The sequence below is a fragment of the Anomaloglossus baeobatrachus genome, chromosome 1 (assembly GCF_048569485.1).
Source record: "Anomaloglossus baeobatrachus isolate aAnoBae1 chromosome 1, aAnoBae1.hap1, whole genome shotgun sequence".
In the NCBI taxonomy this organism is placed as follows: domain Eukaryota; kingdom Metazoa; phylum Chordata; class Amphibia; order Anura; family Aromobatidae; genus Anomaloglossus; species Anomaloglossus baeobatrachus.
This window is the reverse complement of record NC_134353.1, coordinates 846,960,394-846,977,465: the sequence shown is the minus strand read 5'-3', so window position 1 is coordinate 846,977,465 and position 17,072 is coordinate 846,960,394. Positions and strand designations below refer to the sequence as shown.

At 44.0% G+C, this 17,072-nt stretch overlaps 1 protein-coding gene across 2 annotated transcripts in view; it reads left to right on the top strand.

The window, feature by feature from the left end:
- The window catches only part of FCHO2 (FCH and mu domain containing endocytic adaptor 2), a 235,623-nt gene that overhangs the window by 72,677 nt on the left and 145,874 nt on the right, over positions 1–17,072 (top strand). For both annotated transcript variants that reach the window (XM_075325194.1, XM_075325187.1), the window contains exon 2: positions 3,537–3,628. In XM_075325194.1, coding sequence (XP_075181309.1) covers positions 3,537–3,628 — 92 coding nt within the window. The remainder of the gene's footprint in view (positions 1–3,536; positions 3,629–17,072) is intronic.

Here is a 17,072-nt window from a genome sequence, read left to right as displayed (position 1 = left end):
ATGCATTGTACAACGGATGATAAGAATTCATTGTCGGACTCCGTTGTAGAATGTGAGAGAGAGAGTGCGATCAGCTGATCGCTCACAGCAGCCGGCCGCCGGGTGATCAGCTGATCGCTCACAGCAGCCGGGTGATCAGCCGATCGCTCACAGCAGCCGGCCGCCGGGTGATCAGCCGATCGCTCACAGCAGCCGGCCGCCGGGCGATCAGCCGATCGCTCACAGAAGCTGGCCGCTGGGTGATCAGCCGATCGCTCACAGAAGGCGGCTGCTGGGCGATCAGCTGATCGTTCGGCCGTCGAGAAGAGCATGCACAGCGGAATCAAAAGTATTCCGCTGCTCAAAAAACGCTACATGCTGCGTTCCTGTCGCGCAATGGTCAGTCATTCCACAACTGATCAGTCGGGCGGAGGACGCAACGCAGCATCATCAGTCACAATCCGCCGCTCATACACGTCTATGGGAACAACGGAATCCGCCAAACGGATTCCGTTGTTTATCAGAGCCGCGGATTGTGACTGATACAAAATGACGGAAATGGGAACCTAGTCTACTATAGAGCTGTCCGTCGGGGATCTGTCAAAATCCCCATAAATGCTGTTTGTATATTGTCAGGAATCCTGATGAAGCCCAGTTGTAAGCATTCATGTGAATGAAGCCTCTGCATTCTCCTGGACAGTCCGGCCCCTTCTGGCAATATTCATCTTTTTTATACGTATACATTAACAAGTCTCCTCTCCACCCAGCCCAATGGCAGGAATCCTAGACACATATTTGGCGATGTACCAGAACACATATGTGTGTGATTTCTAGGGTCTGATTTATGCTGATCTCAGTGGATCCGGCCCTCACTGTATACACCCTGTATAAGAGCTGCTCAGACTGACAGCAGAGTGAAATGGGCTGCGGCCTCACTCCTCTGCCAAGCCTCAGAAATGGGCAGAATTGTGCGGGAACATGGAATAGAACATTTATCATGAAATAGTGAAACATTGTGACATAAAAGCTGCAAGAAGTTTTTTTCATGTAAAAGGTTAAAGGAAGCTGTTTTCATTTGTGATTGTACTGACCTGATCCGTGGTCAGTCTATATAGTGCCAAATAGGGGGGGTGGGTGAGCGTGGGACGATCAGAGGATGCAGCCCAGGATGGAGACCCCGGACTGCCTGACATGCTGCTGGGTCACGCTGGAGTTGACCTGCTTCCTGCAGGAAACCATTCCTGGGGCGGGAGGGGGCCAGGGGAAGACCCTCAGACTGCGGCACTGTGTGTTCACTGTGAAATGCAAGCACTTTCATAGTAGTGCTGGCATGTTGGGTAAAAGCAGGGATCATAGCTCTGCAATGTGGTTACAACGAGATCTAGGAACATTTCCTAAAGTTTCTTCTTCTTTTAGCAGCTTGTGATAGCAGAGACTGACATAGCCCTGTTTATATGCAATTCTTAAAGTATGACGCAGGTGCGGCTTCCTTCTGTAGCACTACATGAAAATCACAATCGTCCAACATAATAGCTGCCAGTGCTGCCCAGTCATGGTGCAGCACTTTGCTCTCCAGAGCTAGGTTGCTTTGAGAAACTAAGCCATTTTTTAACGTGTGTGTGTCTGTGTGTGTATGTGTATGTATATATATATATATATAATATATATATATATATATATATATATATATATATATATATATAAATATATATATATAAATATATATTAGTACAGACAAAAAGTTTGGTCCAGCTCACCCCAAACCATCTCGATTGGGTTCAGGTCTGGTGACTGTGGAGGCTAGGTCATCTGGCGTAGCACCCCATCACTCTCCTTCTTAGTCAAATAGCCCTTACACAGCCTGGAGGTGTGTTTGGGGTCATTGTCCTGTTGAAGAATAAATGATGGTCCAACTAAACGCAAACTGGATGGAATAGCACGCCGCTGCAAGATGCTGTGGTAGGCATGCTGGTTCAGTATGCCTTCAATTTTGAATAACTCCCCAACAGTGTCACCAGCAAAGCACCCCCACATACCATCACACCTCCTCCTCCATGCTTCACGGTGGGAACCAGCCATGTAGAGTCCATCCGTTCACCTTTTCTACAAAGACACGGTGGTTGGATCCAAAGATCTCAAATTTGGACTCATCAGACAAAAGCACAGATTTCCACTGGTCTAATGTCCATTCCTTGGGTTCTTTAGCCCAAACAAGTCTCTTCTGCTTGTTGCCTGCCCTTAGCAGTGGTTAATGGTTTCCTAGCAGCTATTTTAGCCTGAAGGCCTGCTGCACAAAGCCTCCTCTTAACAGTTGTTCTAGAGATGAGAAGGTGTGTCCAAACTTTTTGTCTGTACTGTGTTATTTATATATAATATATATATATATATATTTTTTAAATACATGTATTGTGCATGCTGTGGGGCATGGAGTCCCATCTCCCCCCCCCCCTCCCCCGCCGGTACAATGTTGCTGCGGCTGTGGTTTCAGGTTAGGGACCCACTCAGAGGTTCGCCGTGACGTGGCGGTGGGCTTCATTTAAGTCTGATCACAATGTCACTCTAAGAATCTCCTGTATAGTGGCTCGGTGGTTAGGGTGGCTCGGTTGCTCAGTGGTTAGCTGGGGTCCTGGGTTCAAATCCCACCAAGGGCAACATCTGCAAGGAGTAGTTTGTATGTTCTCCCCGTATTTGTGTGGGTTTCCCTTGGGTATGCCGGTTTTCCTCCCACACGCCAAAGACATACAGATAGGGACTCTAGATTGTGAGCCCCAATGGGGACAGTGTTGCCATTGTATGTAAGTGCTGTGTTATTAACAGCGCTATATAAATGAATAAATATTATTAGTATAGTTTTGTAAAGTCTTGTCTAGCAGCATTAGATCATTGTATGGTTTTTGCATGTGTGGTCTGTGTTTTTTTTCTACAGCGATGGTGACATTTATTTTGGGTTGAAGATCTTTTTTTTTTCTTCAGTTGGATTTCATTACAGATTTTTATTCAGACATGTTTCTCTGCACTTTTATTAAACTAATGTTGTCTGTGGCCATAGATCGGCTCCAAAAAAGACAGATAAAGCCACACTGTGCATACGGTAATTTGTAATGAAACCAGATTGCAAATTTTTTTTTTTAGTCCAAAATACATGCATTTTTGTAAAACAAAATTTTTCCCAAATCTGGCCAACCCCTTCAATAGACAACGATGCGGCCATTGTATGTTTAGTTTGCTTTATATAGAGTAACGGGTACTCGGCTTCATTGCCTGTAGCCTTCATGAATCCCTTTCTGATGAACAGACCTATTTTTGAGTTAACCCATTCCTGTAAATATCATTATCTAGTGGATGTATTATTTTCTATATTTCGAATTACTTTGAAAATTCAGAATTTATTTTGTTATTGGTGGTTATGTTGTGTGGCCCGGTCTCTGTTTTTGGATACAGGATAGATTATATCACGAACAATCCTAGGACTGTAATGTTATTGTATTGTAATCTTATGTGTAATCCTATCTTTTTTTTCCTTTTTTCCTTTTTTTTTTTTTTTTTTTTTTACACAGGGGGAAAAGAATAATGGTTTTGATATTTTATATCATAACATGAAACATGGGCAGATATCGACAAAGGAGCTGTCTGAATTCATACGGGAGAGGTACGTGGGTCGGATGATAATGTATTCGGTAATATCACGCTCTTCCCCTATAGGCCATGTACACACCGTCACCAAGGAATAGCTCTCCCATCACAGATCCCAAATCCCAGGGGCTTATTCCTGTCAGTGCCGCAATAATTTTAATATCTGGCACTGGTGAAACTCGTGTTGTATTATTGGCTGGCTCTCTTTTTTTTCTTTTTTTTTTTCTTTGTTATACACCAGGTTCTTGAAGCGTAATTCACTGTACATAAGGAAAGATTTATGTAGCTCGAGCCCCTACACCGCCTCCTAAAAGAAATGTAAGCAAAAATACCTTGTGCTGCACCATACAACATGCAGATACTTTTATATTCCCTACTAATTAGTGTCAGGTTGTCAGTCAGTGCCTTTAGGCTGGCTGTATGTAGGCGTAGACCTGAAGTGCCCAATTAGTGACTTCCATTGGGGTTCAGGTCAACAGAATTGTATCTAATGTCCGGCTGAACCCGCCAAACTGAACTTCCAGAGGCCACGCCTCTCTATTAACTAGTCATGGAAAGATGTGTCCAGTAATCATCCACCCTCCTGCTGACCTATTGGTGTTTGCACAAAGCTATCAGCCCAGCCCGGCTAGGCAGCGAGTAGCTCCCTGGGGCACATCTCGTAGTGCCCTGCTCTTTAAATTCTGGGCCCAGTTCATTATCACATTGCACCTTTTTGATGATTGTAATGCAAAAAACATCAGCGGATATCTAAAGACAAGAAAATAGTATAGTGACTTCAGAAGACCCACAAATGACGTGTGTTTTCTCAGCAACTTCTCCGCATTTTAGGAGATGTAGTTCATTGTGACAAGCATGGGAGTATTTCATGCTGAAAAACCAAATCATAAATAATACCCATAAAATAATTTTTTATTAATTATAATATTTAAGAAGTCAAAAGGACATTCGGCCAAACAAACACACAGTGTGTGTGTGTGTGTGTGTGTGTGTGTGTGTGTGTGTGTGTGTGTAGTGCGGAGGATACACACTTGGTGAAGAGGTATAGGAAGATAGTGGAGGAGCCTAGGTCAATATATTGAAGGATTTTTTAGGTTGGATACCAGGGGTGCTGTCTATCCCTCCTCTCAATCCTGCCTAGCAATGGGGCTTTCAGCACCCTAGTTTAGTGGTTCCCCCATTCGACGTCGGCTCACCCTCTCTGTTCCTAGCTACCTCAAAGCAATCCACCCTCCTGCTGACCTGTTGGTGTTTGCACAAAGCTATCAGCCCAGCCCGGCTAGGCAGCGAGTAGCTCCCTGGGGCACATCTCGTAGTGCCCTGCTCTTTAAATTCTGGGCCCAGTTCATTATCACATTGCACCTTTTTGATGATTGTAATGCAAAAACCATCAGCGGATATCTAAAGAGAAGAAAAAAGTATAGTGACTTCAGAAGACCCACAAATGACGTGTGTTTGCTCAGCAACTTTTCCGCATTTTAGGAGATGTAGTTGATTGTGACAAGCCTGGCGGTATTTCATGCTGCCCGTGGTTAGGACGGCTTGAGTCTGCGGTCAGGTTTCTGTTAATGGGTTTCTAATTGCCAAAAATAAAAACTTTGAAATCTAATCTTGTAGAGATTCTTGTTTTTGCCCTCAATTCCTATGTGATTTACAGAGTTAATCCATTGCTTATGGAGCGGGTTAATTGTGAAAAAAAGCATCCACATTAGACTGTTAACATCACAGTATAAACATTTTGGCTGATTTTCATCCCGAGAAGTGGGACAATTTTTTTTCTCACTTTGTATTCATAGGCTACATTTTCTTACAGTAGCAGCAGCTACGAGTCACTTACAGGACCATTTACTATTGTGTCTTAGGACATTTTTGCTCATTCATCCAGATAAGCATTATATCTCATCATGGACAAAATCTGCAAGGAGTCTGTATGTTCTCCACTTGTTTGCATTAGTTTCCTCCTGGTACTAATTTATTTTTTTTCAACCCTTCAGACATATGAATATTTTTTTTCTATGGGGTTGAGGTCAGCGCCTGGGCGGCTGGTTAAGTTCCACCTCACCATACTCAGCCATGCCTTTTTGGACCCTGCTTTGTGCATTGGGGCACAGTCATGTTTTAGCAGGAAAGGGTCTTCTCCAAACTGTTCCCAGGAAGCTGGAATTGCCCATGTCATGTTATGGTGAAGCATTGTTTTCCTTTCTTTGGCTCTAGTGGGCCGAAGGCGACCCTTGACAAGCAATCCCATAGCATTATCCCTCCAACACCAAACAGCACAACGCAGTCAGGCAGGTAACCTGGTTACATAGGTTGAAAAAAGACCTCAGTCATAAAGTTGAACCTTCCTCCACCAAGTAGACATTTTTGTCACTAAATTATCTTTAACCCACAATGTTTTGTGTACTGAGGAAATCATCCAGCCCTTTTTTAAAAGCTGTTATAGTATTTATCATTACTACCTCTTGTGGTAGGGCATTCCACAGCCTGACCGCTCTAACTGTAAAGAACCCTTTCCTATTTAGCTGCCGGAGTCTCTTTTCATCCACTCGCAGTGAGTGCCCCTTGGTCCTTAGTATTGTCTTTGGAAGGAATAAGTCATATGCCAGTCCTTTATATTGACCACACATGTATTTATACATATAAGTGAGATCTCATCTGGTATCTTAATTTTGTTATTTTGTATTGTCTCATATTGTCTGTACATGTCCCCTCTTAATTGTAAAGCGCTGCGGAATATGTTGGCGCTATAGAAATAAAAATAATAATAATAATAATAATATCTGAGATGTCTTTTTTTTTGTAAGCAAAAGAAGACCAACTTTTCCAACCTTTCATTCCATTCCTTGTAGTAGTCTAGTTGCCGCCTTTGAACTGGTCTGAATGTCCTTTTTAAAATGTGGAGCCCAAAACTAGATCCCATATTCCAGATGTGGCCTTACAAATGATTTATAGAGGGGTAACAATACGTTGGGGTCACGGGATCTAATCTCTTTTTATACACCCTAAAATCTTGTTTGCTTTAGCAGCTGCTGCTTGACATTGAGTGCTGCTGCTCAGCTTACTTGACACCAGAACACCAAGTCCTCCTGTTCTGTAGTCCCGAGTTTACTTCCATTTAATGTATACGCAGCTATAGGATTACTCTGTCCTAGGTGCATTACTTTACATTAACCCCTTCACCCCCGGCCACTAAAACACCCTAATGACCGGGCCATTTTTTGCAATTCTGACCAGTGTCACTTTGACAGGTTATAACTCTGGAACGCTTCAACGGATCCTGGCGATTCTGAGATTGTTTTTTCGTGACATATTGTACTTCATGTCAGTGGTAAATTTAGGCCGATACTTTTTGCGTTTATTTGTGAAAATTTAGGACATTGTGCGAAAATTTGGAAAATTTCGCAATTTTCAAACTTTGAAAATTTCTGCCCATAAATCTGAGAGATATGTCACACAAAATAGTTACTAAATAACATTTCCCACTTGTCAACTTTACACCAGCGCAATTTTCGAAAGAAATTTTTTTTTCGTTAGGAAATTAGAAGGGGTCAAAGTTCATCAGCAATTTCTAATTTTTCCAACAAAATTTACAAAATTATTTTTTTTAGGGACCACATCACATTTGAAGTGACTTTGAGAGGCCGAGGTGACAGAAAATACCCAAAAGTGACCCCATTCTAAAAACTGCACCCCTCACACTGCTCAAAACCACATCCAAGAAGTTTATTAACCCTTTAGGTGCGTCACAGGAACCAAAGCAATGTGGAAGGAAAAAATGAAAATTTTACTTTTTAACACAAAAATGTTACTTTAGCGATAAAATTTTCATTTTTACAAGGGAGAAAAGAGAAAGTGCACCCTACAATTTATTGTGCATTTTCTCCTGAGTACGCTGATACCCCATATGGGGTAAAAATCAATTGTTTGGGTGCACGGCAGAGGTCGAAAGGCAAGGAGCGCCATTTGAATTTTTTAACACAAAATTAGCTGCACTCATTAGAGGACGCAATGTCGGGTTTGAAGACCCCCTGAGGTGCCTAAACAATGGAGCTCCCCCACAAGTGACCCCATTTTGGAAACTAGAGCCCTCAAATATTTTTTCTAGATGTTTGATGAGCACTTTGAACACCTGGGGGCTTCACAGAAGTTTATAACGTTGAGCCGTGAAAAGAAAAAAAAAATTTTTTACCACAAAACTGTTGCTTCAACTAGGTAGCTTTTTTTTTTCACAAGGGTATCAGGAAAAAATGCACCATAAAACGTATTGTCCATTTTCTCCTGAGTACGCAGATACCTCACATGTGGTGGAAAGTAATTGTTGGGCGCATGGCGGGGCTCAGAAGAGAAGGGCACCATTTGACAGCAAAATTGATTGGAATCATTAGCGGACGCCATGTCACGTTTTTAGACCAGTGGAGCTCCCACACAAATTACCCCATTTTGGAACTAGACCCCTCAAGGAATTTATCTAGATGTTTAGTGAACCTCTTGTACCCCCAGGGGCTCCACTGAAAGTTGATAACGTTGAACCGTGAAAATTATTTATTTTTTTTAAAAAAAAATTTTTAAATTTTTGCAGCAACAAGGTAGTTTGTTTTTTTTTCTCTTTTTACAACGGTATCAGGAAAAAATGCACCATAAAACGTATTGTGCAATTTTTCCCGAGTACGCAGATACCTCACATGTGGTGGAAATCAATTGTTTGGGCGCATGGCGGGGCTCAGAAGACAAGGAACGCCATTTGACTTTTCAAACGCACAGACGCGGTGCACTGATCGGCCGCTGCAGGAGGCACGGTCGGATGAGATACAAAAAGCGCTGGGGATACGGAAAAAAAAAAAAAAGTCACGCCAAAAATTGAGCAGGGATGTTGATCCGCGCTCAGCGGGACGCACGGACAGATGCGATACTTTTTTTTCCGTATCCACGACGCTTTTTGTATTGCATCAGTCCGTGCGTCCCGCCGAGCGCTGATCAGGGATGCACATAACGGATCGGCATCCCTGCTCAATTTTTGGCGTGACTTTTTTCCGTATCCCCGATGCTTTTTGTCACGCCAAAAATTGAGCAGGGATGCCGATCCGTTATGTGTATCCCTGATCAGCGCTCGGCGGGACGCACGGACAGATGCGATACAAAAAGCTTCGGGAATACGGGAAAAAAAGTCCCGCCGAAAACTGACCACGGATGCAGATACGTTATCTGCATCCCTGATCAGCGCTCGGCGGGACGCACGGACGCATGAGGTGTAAAAATAGAAAGGGGATAGAGGAAAAAAAAGAAAAAAAAAAAGTTATACTCACAGTACCCAGAGGTTTAGCAGGAGGAACAGAAGGCAAGGAACAGCTTTACAGCAGCAGTCAGCAGGCAGGAAGTTGGACAGCTCAGCAGAAGACCCAGGAAGAAGAACCCAGCGATGGAGGCAGATGTGATCGGCCGGTGAAGACAGGTAAGAGGACGTCGGGGGGACAGCAGAGGGGGACGGGGACAGCAGAGGGGGACAGCAGAGGGGGAGGGGGAGAGCAGAGGGGGAGAGCAGAGGAGGGAGATACCGGAGGAGCTGCAGAATAGAGATCACGGGGGAGGCCGGCAGATTGGGATGTCTGGGGGCAGACGGGGATGTCTGGGGGCAGACGGGGATGTCTGGGGGCAGACGGGGATGTCTGGGGGCAGACGGGGATGTCTGGGGGCAGACGGGGATGTCTGGGGGCAGACGGGGATGTCTGGGGGCAGACGGGGATGTCTGGGGGCAGACGGGGATGTCTGGGGGCAGATCGGGATGTCTGGGGGCAGATCGGGATGTCTGGGGGGGGGCAGATCGGGATGTCGGAGGGCAGATCGGGATGTGGGGGGGCAGATCGCAGGGGGCACGGGCAGGGGCCATTACGGGAGCGCGCAGGAGCAAATCACAAGACCGCGCAGGGGCTGCAAGAGAGCAGGGGAGGAGGGATACCGGAGGAGCTGCAGAATAGAGATGGCGGGGGGCAGATCGGGATGTCGGGGGGGCAGATCGGGATGGCGGGGGGCAGATCGCAGGGGGGCACGGGCAGGGGCCTTTACGGGAGCGCGCAGGAGCAAATCACAAGAGCGCGCAGGGGCTGCAAGAGAGCAGGGGAGGAGGGATACCGGAGGAGCTGCAGAATAGAGATGGCGGGGGGGCAGATCGGGATGTCGGGGGGGGCAGATCGGGATGTCGGGGGGGGGGGGCAGATCGCAGGGGGCACGAGCAGGGGCCATTACGGGAGCGCGCAGGGGCTGCAAGGTGAGCACAATACTCACCGCTCCTGCGAAGTGACGTGACAGCAGCGGCAGCAGCAGTGGTGGCGTGGTACCACTAGTACCAGCCAGTGCTGCACGCTGCAGACATGTTGGGGGAGGGTCCCCAGACCAGCACAGGCCTGGGGAGGGCGGCCACCGGCAGATCTGCCCGCCCCACTGCACACTGATTGGAGCGATTGCGCGTCATAGCACGATCGCTCCAATCAGTGCTGCAGAGGGGGCCACGGTGTCTGCTTGCTTCCAGCCAATGATCGGAGCTGCTGCAGCCCCGGTCCTAGCTGGATTTTACAAGATCACACTATTTTTGGCATTTTTTTTTGCCGAAAACAGCGTGATCAATGTGATTGGCGCTTCCGATTTGAACAGCCAATCACATCGATCGCCTATGGGGTCAAGCAAAGGTCCCCTGCTGTAAGAAACAGCAGGGGACATCATTTGAAAGCCGTTGCTATGGCCACGGCAATCAAATGAAGTTTAGGCAGTAAAATTACGTCCCTGGTCGTTAAGTCACGTTAAAATAGGACGTAATTTTACTGCCCGCGGTCGTGAAGGGGTTAATAAACATTTAAATCTCATTTGCCCTTTCTGACATTTTATCCAGATCTTTTTGTAATATTGTACTATCAAGGTCAGTTTTTAATATCCTACATAGTTTGGTGTCGTCATCAAAGACTGACACTTTAATCTCACTCCCATCCACAAGGTCATTAATAAAGAGATTATAAAGAATTGGTTCTAGCACAGATCCCTGCGGTCCCCACTGCTGACTATAAACTAATTAGAGAATGCACCATTTATGACTATTTTTTGTTTCCTATCTTTTAGCCAATTGCTTACCCAGTTGCATATAGTTTCCCCTAGTCCTTGCTTCTGGAGCTTCATTATGAGATTGTGGTACAGTATCAAATGCCTTTGCAAAGTCCAAATCACATCAGCTGCATTACCAATATCCATCTATATTTACACTTGCCTCATAGAACCCCAATATGTTGTCTAGACATGTTATCTTTCTGAATCCATGCTGGTGTCCGTTATTATAATATTCTCTGCAATATATTCTTGCATAGATAGATTAGTGTTCACTCAGCGATAATGTCTAGGTGCCAGTGAAAGGATAAATAACCCTTGTAGCAATATGGAGAGAATGACTGCACATTCTTATTTCAATAAGAAAACTCTTTAATTGTGGTACTTACAAAATAATGAAGACAACCGGGACGTTGTTTCGACCTAATCGGTCTTGATCACAGTGTCACTTTGACATGAAGTCCTGCTGGCTCTCTCGTAGCTCAGCCTGGTGTAGAGTCTCAGGCATGGGAGAGCCGGCAGGACTTCACGTCTGTCAGAGTGACACTGATCAAGACCGATTAGGTCGAAACAACGTCCCTGTTGTCTTCATTATTTTGTATGTACCACGTCTGTGATTCAAGACTTTGCATATTGAAATAAGAGTATGCAGTGATTCTCTCCATACATTTTTACATGTCCTCTCTTACAATGCCCTCAAAAACTTTGCACTCCACTGATGTCATTCTCGTGGCATTAGCATTAACCAGACTTTTCCATCAGACTCATAGAAACAGAGACGTGATTCATCACTCCACAGACAAATTTCTACTGCTCAGAGACGATGGCGCTGTGCTTTAAGCCACTTCATCTGACGCTGAGCATTGTGCTTGGTGATGTAAGGACTGCATGTATCTGCTTAGTTATGGAAACCTATGCCATGAAGCCCCGGCATACAGTTTTGTGCTGATGATCTCAGGGGAGGTTTTGTGGTCAGCAGAGCGATGGTGACTTTATGCACTATGTCTCTGAGCACTCAGTGATCCCACCCTGTAACCTTACATGGTCTGCACTTTGTGGCTGTTGTTTCTAAATACTCCCACTTTTCAGTAATACCACTCATAGGTGATAGTGTGATATTACGTTACACAAGTGGCTCCTGTTACAGGTCTGCGCTGGTATCAGTGTGTTGTATACATAAGCTATTCTTTCACTACTGTCAGTAAAGGCAAACGGCCTGGAGAGGGGCTGGATGTTATATATATTATTATTATAAATATTAGGACCCAATTCATCCAGAGGCTTTTTTGACAGTTTTCTGGTGTAAAATACCTCGAAATGTTGCGAAATTCACAGACCGGAATAATATTTTCAGTGGAAGTTCATAACATTTGTAAGATACTCCTAATTTGCTCAGGGCGCGCTCCTCTTATTGGCATTGGCACATCTTACGCCAGCAGACGTGTTCTAAACAAATCAAGCCCATAGTGTATAGCCACAATTACACCAGGGGGTACCTGTTTATTACTGATCAATCCTATATGAAAACGTAGGAATTGTACATTTTTATATTGTCCCTCTCAGGACTTGTTGTTTATGTCTGGATCTGAAAACACGGCCGGTCATCCGACACATGAGATCTATGGAGTGACGCAGTGTCAGCCTCTCATTATTCCTCTCGTAACTGGAGACAGCCCCGGCTTTGTCATTCCAGCTGTGTCCTATTTATTCCCGTAATATTGCATCTAAATTGTTGGCAATACACAATGGTTTTGACGTTTGCCAACACTTGTAGTATGACATAACGCCTCTCCTAAAACTCAGTTCTCTATTGTGCTTGTCTCCATGCTGCTCTGGGATGTCCCATGTAATCCTGGGACAAATGTAATCACGGGTAGTTGTTTCACGGTCACCCCGTAGGCTGGGGGGGTTCTGGCCATCAGTGTTGGTTTACTTAGGAATCTGACCCACAGGACTCTATATGCTGCTGTACTTCCATATTGCCAAAGACTATCCAACTCCCATTACTCATTATTGAGTTTATGGATATAATAATAATAAGAATCTTTATATAGCGCCAACATATTCCACAGCGCTTTTAAACTCAGTAGGATCATATACAAACAAGTAACAGTTATAGAAAATACAATATTTAGAGGGAAAAAGACAACCCTGCTCGTGAGAGCTTACAATCTACAATGAAATGAGGGGGGGGGGTTAAGGTAAAAGTGCTTATTTACAATGACAATCCAGCCATCTCAAGGAAATGGGGGATAGATAAAGGCTTCCTGGACCAGTTGGCCAGAACATTTAGCTGCATTTGGGTGCCATGGAGTTTGACGTGGGATTATGTTCTGAGAAGTTGTGGAGGGAGTATGTGAGTTTAGTTTGGCTAGGGAGTGTGATAAGCTGCCATAAAAAAGATGCGTTATTAGGGAGCGTCTGAAGCTGAGTAAGTTGTGATTCATCCTAGCTTCTTGGGGTAGAGCGTTCCAGAGGATTGGTGCAGCTCGGGAGAAGCCTTGGATCCGGGAGTGAGTGGTTCGGATTAGTGTGGAAGTTAGTCGAACATCGTTTGCAGAGCGTAGAGAACGGGTGGGGTGATAGACAGAGAGGAGGGTGGAGATGTATGGGGGGTGCCGCAGTGTGGAGAACTTTCTGGGTGAGAACAAGCAGTTTGAATTGGATCCTGTGATATATGGGTAGCCAGTGCAATGACTGTCACAGAGCAGAGGCATCCGTGTTTTATAGCTTCTCAAAGAGATATTAGTGGGGGGGGGGGCAAATGTTGGGGACTCATTCTGTTTCCTTATCTGCCAATTGTTTGATTGGACATTTATCTGCATGGTTAGATTCCAACGCCACCATAATCTTGTTCTCAGCACGATGAATGTTCCTTCAGTTGTACTCTCACTAGTCACACTTCTATAGCTTGTACTAGTGGGAAGATGTCTTAAATGTTACCCAAGGTTGGAAATATTGACTATTAATTATATACCAATCAGCCATAATATTAAAATCAATGGAGGTCCTCCTCCTGCAGCCAACATAGTTGAGACATAGTCCCCAAGTCATCTAGGCCAGAGTGCCATTCATCTAGGCCAGCTTCATTCATCCCTGTCTTTGAGGGGACGTGTTGAAGTCAGCCACACCGATTCATTAAGTGGTGCATGCCTCTTAATGAATTAGGAGTGTCTGAAACATGGTGCACGCCTCGCCGCAAAGCTTACCCCGGACATGCGGGTGCCTCCGCAAACCTTACCCAGACACTCGGGTGTCGCTGCAAATATTACCCCAGACATTCGGGTGTCACCATACCCCGTCCTGCCTCCTTCTTCCCCAGCTTTGCTTACTTTTGCAAAGCTGACCGAAACAGTCATGAAAATCCCAAAAATTGCAATATCTCTGCCCAACCTTGTGTTGTGCAAAAAGACGTGATTTTTCAAAGCTTTTACGCCATGTTTGTTATAAATACTTAGATATCTCAAGGCCTTAAACGGAAACCCGTGTTTTATCTGTTGCAAAGACGTTCGTTTATACCTTGTGAGTTGTTGCCTCCAGGAATCTGCTTGTTTTTCCAGCATATTCAAACAAATGCTTTTTCGATAGTACAGTACCTGAGAGAAGTTCTGTCGCTTATCCATGTTATGTAAATAAAAGCTTATAACCTGACTTTAAATTCATCCATTGGTTTTATAAATTACTCTTTTGAAAGCTGAAACCCTCCCAAATGTGGTTTAGGTTATGAAAATAAAGTTGCTGCAAAGCTGAAATATTGATCATTTAATGAACACAGAAAGGTCAGATTTTGGCAAGACAAAAGCTTTGTCGCCCACAGAAAGTAATGTGAAATTCAAACAAATAATTAACTTCTAATACAAAGATATGTTGCATAACATTGGTGAATGAAGTTGTGGTGCTATTAGAGCCAGATATTTCATATTTTGTGTGACTGCCATGAGCTTGAAGGACTGCATCCTTGCGGTTCAACAATGATTCATACAATTTATTGATGAAGTCATCAGGATTAGCAAAGAATGCAGTCTTACATGCCTCCCAGAGTTCATCTAGATTCTTTGGTTTTGTCTTGCAAGCTTCCTCTTTCATCCTACCCTAAACATGCTCAATGATGTTCATGTGTGGTGACTGGGCTGGCCAGTCCTTAAGCATCTTGATCTTCTTTGCCAGGAGGAATTTTGTTGTTTGCTTCTGGGCACTGATTCGACCATGGAGGCCATTTCGAGACAGAATCCTACAAACTGTTATAGTTGACACAGGGACTTGAGGTGACCAGGCCTTTTGGAGCTCTGCTGCAGTGGAAGAGGGGCTGGCTTTGAATTTTCTAACTAACAAACGTTCCTCCTGAGCAGTTGTCTTGCGGGGTGTGCCGGACCTGGGCTTGTCAAAAACATCTCCAGTCTCTTCAAATCTTTTTTTTAATTCTTTGAACTTGATGCTGAGACACATTAAAGGTGCCAGCCACCTCTGCAGTGGATTTGGTCTTCAGCCTCTTGATAATCAAGGCTTTGGTCGCAGGGTGGATTTTTGGCATGTTGTCAGAGGTCAAATTGAAGTTCAGCTGAAGGTCTGGGGTGCTGGGTTTCTTTTTATACACACTCACTAATTAACCGATCATTTAGTGAGCACAGGTGAGGATGTAAACTAGGATTGGGTGCATTATATGACAAGGCGACAAAACTTTTGTCTTGCCAAAATATGACCTTTTTGTGTTCATTAAATGATCAATATTTCAGCTTTGCAACAACTTTATTTTCATAACCTAAACCAAATTTGGGAGGGTTTTGGCTTTCAAAAGAGTAATTTATGAAACCAATGGATGAATTTAAAGTCAGATTATAAGCTTTTATTTACATAACATGGATAAGCGACAGAACATCTGTCAGGGACTGTAGAGTACTCCACTCTATTCTGTCCAAATTTCATATTTTGGCCTCTTCCTCTGTGGTCGGTGGCTCAGTGGGGGACACCTCTGAATCACTTTTTTTCAGGCATTGTCATAGTCCGAGGCATGAATGGCTGATGTGAGCACAGCCTAAATGTTTTAGATAATCATACACAGTTGTAGCCAAAAGTTGTGAGATTGACAGATTTTGGTTTTTACACAGTTTGCTGCTTCAGTTTTTTTTGATTTTTTAGTCAGATGTTTCCATGGTTTTTGAAGTACAATCAGGGCCGTCACTAGGAATTTCAGGACTCCATACTGGCAAAATTTTTGGGCCCTCTTGAGACTCTGCCCAGGCTCCACCCCAGATCCAATACCAACAACCCAACCAGTAATATTGGTTAGGTACGAAGTGAAAGCGTATACATATATTTTTTTTATAACAGTAGAAACTTTATTGATATTCCAAAATCAATTAAAAACAGGAAAAACCCACAGAGCAGAACACCTGATCCCAGGATAACATCCGAAATTACAGTCATATGAAAAAATTTGGGCACCCCTATTAATGTTAACCTTTTTTCTTTATAACAATTTGGGTTTTTGCAACAGCTATGTCAGTTTCATATATCTAATAACTGATGGACTGAGTAATATTTCTGGATTGGAATGAGGTTATTGTACTAACAGAAAATGTGCAATCCGCATTTAAACAAAATTTGACCAGTGCAAAAGTATGGGCACCTCAACATAAAAGTGACATTATTATTTTGTAGATCCTCCTTTTGCAAAAATAACAGCCTCTAGTCGCTTCCTGTAGCTTTTAATGAGTTCCTGGATCCTGGATGAAGGTATATTTGACCATTCTTGTTTACAAAACAATTCCAGTTCAGTTAAGTTTGATGGTCGCCGAGCATGGACAGCACGCTTCAAATCATCCCACAGATTTTCAATGATATTCAGGTCTGGGGACTGGTATGGCCATTCCAGAACATTGTAATTGTTCCTCTGCATGAATCCCTGAGTAGATTTGGAGCTGTGTTTTGGATCATTGTCTTGCTGAAATATCCATCCCCTGTGTAACTTCAACTTTGTCACTGATTCTTGCACATTATTGTCAAGAATCTGCTGATACTGAGTTGAATCCATGCGACCCTCAACTTTAACAAGATTCTCGGTGCTGGCATTGGCCACACAGCCCCAAAGCATAATGGAACTCCACCAAATTTTACTGTGGGTAGCAAGTGCTTTTCTTGGAATGCCGTGTGTTTTTGCCTCCATGCATAACGGCTTTTTGTATGACCAAACAACTCAATCTTTGTTTCATCAGTCCACAGGACCTTCTTCCAAAATGTAACTGGCTTGTCCAATTGTGCTTTTGCATACCTCAGGCGTCTGTTTGTGGCGTGCTTGCAGAAACTGCTTCTTTCGCATCACTCTCCCATACAGTTTCTCCTTGTGCAACGTGCTCTGTATTGTTGACCGATGCACA